The 8,342-nt window shown below is 38.3% G+C and overlaps 2 protein-coding genes across 2 annotated transcripts; one reads left to right on the top strand and one right to left on the bottom strand.

The window, feature by feature from the left end:
* Positions 1-2,326, top strand: LOC112512204 (subtilisin-like protease SBT1.2). The gene has a single exon (XM_025118068.1). The coding sequence runs from the start codon at positions 1-3 to the stop codon at positions 2,293-2,295; it is 2,295 nt and encodes a 764-aa protein (XP_024973836.1). The 3' UTR covers positions 2,296-2,326.
* Positions 2,327-3,037: 711 nt separating this feature from the next.
* LOC112513342 (photosystem II reaction center PSB28 protein, chloroplastic) lies at positions 3,038-4,830 on the bottom strand. The gene is made up of 2 exons (XM_025119577.1): positions 4,717-4,830; positions 3,038-3,737 (listed from the first exon to the last, which is right to left on the bottom strand). Exons 1-2 carry the CDS (start codon positions 4,787-4,789, stop codon positions 3,265-3,267), a joined length of 546 nt encoding a protein of 181 aa, XP_024975345.1. The 5' UTR covers positions 4,790-4,830; the 3' UTR covers positions 3,038-3,264.
* Between the last annotated feature and the right edge of the window lie 3,512 nt (positions 4,831-8,342).

Raw genomic sequence — 8,342 nt, 5'->3', positions numbered from 1 at the left:
ATGGCCTTCAAAACCTTCCTTTTCTATGCCATTTTTGTATGCTTATTCTCATCCCAAACTGCTCTCAGAACCTACATCATTCAACTCCATCCCCAACGGACGTCCGCATCTCTCTTTCCTTCCAAGCTTCATTGGCACCTCTCGTTCCTCGAAAAGACCGTAAACGATCCTTCTTCACGTCTGCTCTACTCTTATCGGTCAGCCATGGAGGGTTTCGCAGCTCAGCTTTCGGATTCCGAGATTGAGTTTATGAGAAACATGCAAGATGTTGTAGCTGTAAGACCGGACCGGGTGGTTCAACTCCACACCACTTATTCCTATAAGTTCATGGGGTTGAGTCCGACAACGGAGGGTGGTGCATGGGTTAAGTCCGGGTTCGGCCATGGCTCGATTGTTGGAGTGCTTGACACGGGGGTGTGGCCAGAGAGTCCGAGCTTCGACGATACGGGAATGCCGCCGGTTCCTCGGAAATGGAGAGGGGTTTGTCAATTAGGGGAAGGTTTTAATGGTTCGAATTGTAATAGAAAGCTCATAGGTGCGAGGTTTTTCAGTAAAGGTCATCGGGTTGCTTCTTTGTTTCCGTCTTCTAGTGAGTTGTCGGAGTATGTGTCGGCTCGGGACTCCCATGGACATGGGACCCACACGGCGTCGACGGCTGCGGGGTCCGCCGTCCCAATGGCAAGTGTGCTCGGGAATGGGGGTGGGGAGGCGAGAGGTATGGCGCCGGGTGCACATATTGCGGTTTACAAAGTGTGTTGGTTCAGCGGGTGCTACAGCTCGGATATTTTGGCGGCGATGGATGCGGCAATCAGAGACGGGGTCGACGTCCTTTCATTGTCGCTTGGCGGTTTCCCCATTCCGCTTTATGATGACAGCATCGCCATTGGTAGTTTCCGAGCTATGGAGCATAAGATATCGGTCATATGTGCTGCAGGGAATAACGGGCCCATTGCAAACTCGGTTGCGAATGTGGCTCCGTGGGTCACGACCGTTGGCGCTAGCACCCTCGACAGGACATTTCCAGCCGTAGTACATATCGGCAACGGAAAGATTCTTAACGGAGAATCTATGTACCCTGGGAAACTACACCCAGGTGCCGAAAAGCAGCTAGAAGTAGTTTACCTAGCCGGAGGAGACCGAGGAAGCAATTACTGCTTCAAGGGTTCGCTTCCGAGAGATAAAGTAGGTGGCAAGATGGTGGTTTGTGACAGAGGTGTCAACGGGCGGGCGGAGAAAGGAGTGGTTGTCAAAGAGTCCGGTGGTGCCGCCATGATTCTGGCAAACACGGAGATAAACATGGAAGAAGACTCCATTGATGCTCATGTTTTACCAGCAACATTGATCGGTTACTCGGAATCGGTTCAATTGAAGAGTTACATCAATTCGACAAGAAGACCTACGGCTAGAATCATATTTGGTGGAACTGTAATCGGGAAAGCTAGAGCACCTTCGGTAGCTCAGTTTTCATCACGAGGACCAAGTTTCATGGACCCCGTGATACCTAAACCGGATATCATAGCTCCAGGCGTCAACATCGTAGCGGCTTGGCCGCAGAACCTGGGACCCTCGGGCCTTCCGGAAGATTCTAGAAGAGTAAATTTCACAGTCATGTCTGGGACGTCTATGTCATGCCCACACGTTGGCGGGCTAGCTGCATTGATACGGTCGGCACATCCAAAATGGAGTCCGGCCGCCATCAAATCCGCCCTTATGACCACCGCTGATACTACAGATCATTATGGTAAACCGATAATGGACGGAAACAAACCTGCTGGGATTCTTGCAATGGGAGCTGGACATGTGAATCCCGAAAGAGCTATAGAACCTGGATTGATATACGACATTAGTCCAAATGAATACATCATTCATTTATGCACCATCGGGTATACAGATTCACAGCTATTCACAATTACTCACCGGAATGTAAGCTGTCATGATATCATGAAGAAGAACCGCGGTTTTAGCCTCAATTACCCTTCCATTTCCGTGATTTTTAGATCCGGAATTAGCAGTAAGATAATCAAAAGGCGTGTGATGAACGTGGGGGAACCTAATTCCGTTTACACGGTTAAAGTGGTCGCACCAGAAGGAGTCAAAGTACGTGTGAGACCAAGGAGGCTAACATTTTCGCGTTTAAATCAGAGTCTGAGTTACCGAGTTTGGTTCATCTTGAGAAAGCCAACAGGGTCCAGAAGAGCGGGATTTGGTCAAGGGCAATTGACATGGATGAACTCGAAGGATAACCGAATCAAGATTCGAAGTCCTATTCTCGTCACAAAGTCATCTAACAAGTAAGGGTAGCAATAACAAGAATTATCTGTAGCAAAAAAGGTTACTTGTGTTTCAAAGTATTGTTGGATTCTTTATCATTTGATAGAGATCGAAAATTCAATATAAAGAATGTATTGTTTCATGTCATTCCTGTTCTTTTTTTGTATACGTGGGAGTCCAGGTCCAGGCCAGCTAGTGCGCACCTCGACTAATCCCATGGGCCCCTGAAGATAACAGTCAAGAAAATCCCTGGTAACCTGAAGAGGCTCAAAATGGCGATCTATGGAGAGGAGCCCCAAGCACTAGCCTTTTTTTTTCTCATTCCTGTAAGAATCTTACAGATAAGGTAAACGGCAATATATTCAAAGGCCCGTGAACCCCAACAAATCAGATTCAAAACCGCACGTGCACGGACCTCGACTAGTTGTAGCCTTTATTTGCCAGTTGAACAGGCCCTCAAGGTTCGTCATTACTGTTCTCTTTTTTCTTTTGGGTAACCATGGGCATCCAGGCCAGCTTATGCACACCGACTAATCCCCTGGGCGACCTCAAATGACCTAGAGTCATCACAATGAACCTCCATGGCCACAAGGGCTTTGGTAGCACTCGGATGCGAACCCCAAGAAGATGAGATTTCTACTACATCCTCTGAGCCTTAACCAATGTGCTACAACCCGAGTGGTTGTTATTCCTGTTCTCAGAGATAACGTAAATGGCAATATATTCAAAGGCCACGAACCCGAACAAATCAAACTCTTAAGAATTCTACAAGTGATTCCTTCATCTTATATAAAGAATTAAAAGTTTATGAATGGGAGGGTAGAGGGCCAGTACATAGTACTCACATTAGGTCTACCTATGCCACTAAATGATACCTCAAAATGTCACATTTTAATTGACCTAATTATGGAAAAGAAAGATGCAATGGCAAGGTTGACCTAATTACAGAAAAGAAAGATTGGGGGGGGGGGGGAGGGGGTATGTACATTGCCTTTAACTTTTGACGAATTGCAAGCCGTTCACATTGGCATAGCGCTCCATGAACCTCATGAACCGGTCCCAGTCTCGCGGAGTCCGCATTACATACTTTGCTTCTATCCCTGCAGGTCTTCCATTAACAAATTTGGCACTCACATCAACCGATTGGAGTGTCCCTTCATCATCAATCATGAAAAACCCGGTGATATCTCCAACTTCACCAGATGAGTCAAAAACAGATGGTTCGTCAAACTTGAAAATGGCCATACCATTAGTCCCATCTCTTGATTTGGTTAGTTTCACATCTGGTATTGTCTGTTCATCTCTACCTGGTATGAACTGAATTGATGGTTTGACCATCTGTATGGTAAGTGTGGATGTGCGAGAATTTTTAAATGTACCAGGAATTCGCCTCGAAATCGGTACGCTCAATGCTTGGCCATTGAATGCAGAGCGCGAACTGTGACAAACGACTCCTGACGTCACCCCTGTGTACAAATAAGCAAAGATGYATCAAATACAAATAATACTAGACGTTATACTACAAGAAAGTTGAGTTCTACCTATTCTTTTCTTAAACATCCCAGGTAAGCCATCTCTACCTTATTAGCTAGTTTTTAGCAAACATGACTAGCTTAACTGCTAGTTCATCAATGAACAACTAGATCTTAATCGACTTATAGTATATTGGCCAACAACTACCTTGTCAACTAAACCATTTTATTTTTATGCGTTGTCATTTTCATCTTCATTTCACAATCTAAACCAAACAGATTTCATGATATTATATATTTACAAAAACATAATTTATATGATGAGAAGTAAAATAGACAATTACAGACATTCAGTCATTTATTGTTTAAAAAACAATCTTCTTTCAAACTATAGCACACCTCTTATCAATCAGACATGAAATAAGATTTCTGATTTTAGCATATCTTGAAAAACAAAGAGCACCTAACATGTGATCACCATAATCAGACAGACAGATGCAGCACTGCCTCTAACTTATTTTGGGATTTTGGATCAATACTAACACACACACACACAACATAGATATCTGGCATGCAAATGATGTAATAAACGAAATGTGTGATCAGGAAGAACTAGAGACAAAAGAAAAACAAAGAAACAAACGGTATTTCGTCTTGAACATATGCAACATCAACCGATAGTGAAAATTTGATACTAAATCTGGAAACTAGCAGAAACACAATCAAGGATTCAAAGTTCCCACTAGAAACTAGCAAATTAGCATCCGATTCTCTTTCATTTGGATAAACTAACCACTTAAAACTCAATCTAGGTTTTTAAGCATGCCAGATGAAGAATAATACAAAATGCACATTTCACAACATCATCAAACCGTAGATATACATATTAGTCATAACCTAGTTCAATAATTTCCCCAAAATCAAAGCATTACGAAGACGATAGAACTAAATTGAAGCCACCAAAGGCAAGTACCTGGAAGAAACCTAGGTTTCTGACAACAATGAGAGACTGGTGAAGAGAACGCCATAGTTTGCAGAGTCGCCATTGTAGCAGATACCAGAGAACCAGAGATGGTTTTATGGTACTGCAATTGTGGGTGTGTGCAAATGGTGGCCATTCAGTTGGAGGGATAAGGGAATTACTTCTTCCAGAGCAAAAATTGTTAAGTCGAGAGTTGTTGTGCTTTACTAACTTGTACGTAATGCACATAAGATTGTATAATTTTTTAGTTTATATGTAGCGTCATTATTTTGGGCCGTTAACCGATCATAGTTCAATTGGGCTCAAGTGGGTCGGCAAAAGCCCATTGGGCTTTTTACTAATGGACTCTTCGTAAGCGAGTTTGTCCAACGGCACGACTTACGAGACCGGTTCTACATTTTACAGAATTTCAAGATTCTGTTGGGCCCGGTTACAGGAACGGAACCCAGAGATAGTTTTGTATATAAATATTTATAAATTATGATTAGTGGCGGATTCAGGAAATTAACGAGGTAGGGGCATGTTGGATGGGACTTGGAGGAGGGAAACATATGGCCATATGGAACTGGGGGGAAAACCATGTAAGACGAGGGTGAAAATAGAAAATTTAAGCTCGTCAACAAAGGTTTTTGGTTTTTGACTGGGGGTCTTTCCTCCCGGTGCTTAAAGGTTGGATCCGCCCTTGATTATGATACAATTTTTCAAGATTTTTGCTAAGATTTTCAGGTAGGGTTGCATATAGGAATGYTCATGGGTTGGGTTGATCGGGTTGAAAACATTTGAACAATCCAACCCAATGTTTGTGGTTTGAAAAATCTTAACCCAACTCGAACCAAAGTGCAATCCAACCCAACCTGTATGGGTTGGTCGGGTTAGTCGGATCGGTCGGGTTGAAACTTTTGTACATCAAAATATTCTTCTAACCGATATATTATTTTTCTACTCATTTTTTTTTCATAATCAACAATTTGATATAACTTATCCATATTTTTTTACGTATATCATATTCAGTTAATTTTCTCAATTTACATATATATGTTCACAGTTACTGAACATATATATGAATGAGTTATATAAAGATGTGAATAGATAGAAAATATGTGTATATGAAGATCATACATGATAGCGTGATTCTCTAATGTACATACTAATATAAATTCAACAATCATATTAAATCCAAGAAATAAAATGAAATCGGGTTCATCGGGTTAGGTTGGGTTCAAATAATAGTAACCGAATATCAACCCAATACCTACGGTTTGACAATTTTACAACTCGATTAGACATCGGGTTGCTTCGGGTTAAGTTATTTCGTATTGGGTTGGGTTGATCGGGTTGACCGGGTTGGTTGGGTTTTTGAACACCCCCAGTTGCATATAGGTTGAGTTGGTCGGGTTGAAACATTTAAACAACCTACCCAATGTTTATGGTTTGAAATATCTTAATCCAACTCAATCCAAGCAAAACTACAAACCACCCAACCCAAACCGTGCTGGTTGGGTTGGTCGAGTTGAAACTTTGATACATCATTTTACAATCTAGTTATGTTTTTGTGTTTAAATGAAGTAAAATCAAAATTGTAACATGTAGAAAAGGCTAACTCAAAAAAAAAAAGTTGAAGGTACGTGCAAATAAAAAAGAAAAATTACGAATGAAATTGTAATATAACTTTCAATATAGCTAGATACAGATTAGTATACTGTCTAATGTACATATGTTAATCAAGGACTTAAAAAATCATATTAAATTTAAGTATAGAAAAACATCGGTTCAAATCACCTTAACCTAATTCCAACCAAATAAATGCGGTTTGGCCTAATCTTGTATCAACTATGTGTCAGGTTACTTCACATTTAAGTTTTTTGGTTTGAGTTGGCAAGAGTGGTCGGATTCATCAGTATTTTGAGCACCCCTATTTTCAAGTTTTTTTTTTTATAATGTTTTTAAAGATTTTATCTACTTAAATGTATTATTTAAAATTTCAATACTAAAATTCAAGAATTGTAATTATAAAAACATGTATAATATTTTGTGTGAAAAGATTTTAAATAATGTAGCCGGGCGAATGATCGGGTGAGAAAGGAAGTTATGGTAAGAAGAGATTTTAACTCTTGATCATTTTTGATCTCATGTTCACCTATGAATTGTGTTATAGAAGAGAATTGATGTAGTGCATCTTAATGCATCTCATTAGTGTTGACATTCTATTATGATTGATCCAAGAGTGGAGATCTCTTCTTACGCTTTTCACCATAACTTCTATTTTCATCGGAACCCAACCTTATATAGCCATAAGTTCATTTGAGAAGTGATTCTAACTTTTCATCTGGTCAAGATATACGGCTTTTATTGTGAAACATCGGATAATTCCTCGCATGGTATACAGAATATAGAGGAGTAGTTATGTAACTTTTACAAATAGATGACATAACAAGTGCATATGTGAACTCGTATGATTCATATATGAACTATATGTTCATATGTGAACCCGTGTAATTCACTTATGAACTATTTATCTTATTCACATATGAACCCKTGTGATTCATATAWGAACTAATTAACTGATTCACATATGAACCCGTGTGATTCACGTACGAACTAATTCAYGATGTAATTTATATATAATAATAAGATATTTTAGTTTTCATTAACTGATAATAATCTTTTATATTTCATTACTTTTTTGTATTATCAATTTAGTTTTCACTTGTTTATTTTCTCACATATATATTATTTACCAGTAACGTATAGAAAAACATACATTTAATAAAGTATATTTGACTATTTTAAATAATAAAAACATCACACGAGAAAACAAAATATATTAAATATAAAAAAAATTGTAATTAAAGCATCACCTAGAGACATCAAAGTTTTTTTTCACACAATGAAATAATATAATATCGTTAAAAATGAAACAAAATTAGTGTTATTTGACAAYGTGAAAACAAAACAAAGTAAAGTGTTCTTTCATATTTTGAAACAACATAATGCCGCTAATGTTAAACAATAAATTRTTGTTTCATAAGGTGAAACAATGTAGTGTTGTTTCATAATATGAAAACAAAACAAAAGTTGACGTGAAATGGGGTGTGAAACACTCAAGTGTTGATTCATTATTGTGAAACAACACAATGTTGCTGATGTAAAACAATGTAGTGTTGTTTCATCATGTGAAGAAAAAAAATTGACGTGAAATGTGATGTAAAATACCAAAGTGTTGTTTCACAAGGTGAAACTTGTGAAACGACATACGAGTTAAATCACTTTTATTATTTCTTGTAAAAATTGCGATTATTAAAAAATATAAAATATATAATGATAACTCGTGTCAAATTAAATATAAAGAAAGCGTTTGTTTTTATAAAAAAATTTTATTTAGAAGTTTATTATAATTAATATATTTTTGATCTAAAATATTATTGTAATTAATATAATTTTGGTAGCTGTCATTGTTGAATTTTTGTTGACTATGGATTGGATTTCAATGCTTAGATAGTCATTTCAATTTTTCATTTATCAAATAATTAGTTTTAAATTTTAAAAATATCACAAAAATATTATTGTCTTCTATAACCATAGATTAAATTCAATTAATAACTAAGATTGATATTCAA

This window comes from Cynara cardunculus (assembly GCF_001531365.2).
Source record: "Cynara cardunculus var. scolymus isolate 2C chromosome LG 5, CcrdV1, whole genome shotgun sequence".
Classification (NCBI taxonomy): Eukaryota; Viridiplantae; Streptophyta; class Magnoliopsida; order Asterales; family Asteraceae; genus Cynara; species Cynara cardunculus.
This window is presented reverse-complemented; position numbering and strand designations above follow the sequence as displayed.

Bases quoted from the DNA above. Each gene is read 5' to 3' on its own strand.
- LOC112512204 (XM_025118068.1), top strand. From the start codon at position 1: ATGGCCTTCAAAACCTTCCTTTTCTATGCCATTTTTGTATGCTTATTC.
- LOC112513342 (XM_025119577.1), bottom strand. From the start codon at position 4,789: ATGGCGACTCTGCAAACTATGGCGTTCTCTTCACCAGTCTCTCATTGT. The intron at 3,738-4,716 runs GTACTTGCCTTT...ATTTGTACACAG, and splicing joins GAAACCTAGGTTTCTTCCAG to GGGTGACGTCAGGAGTCGTT.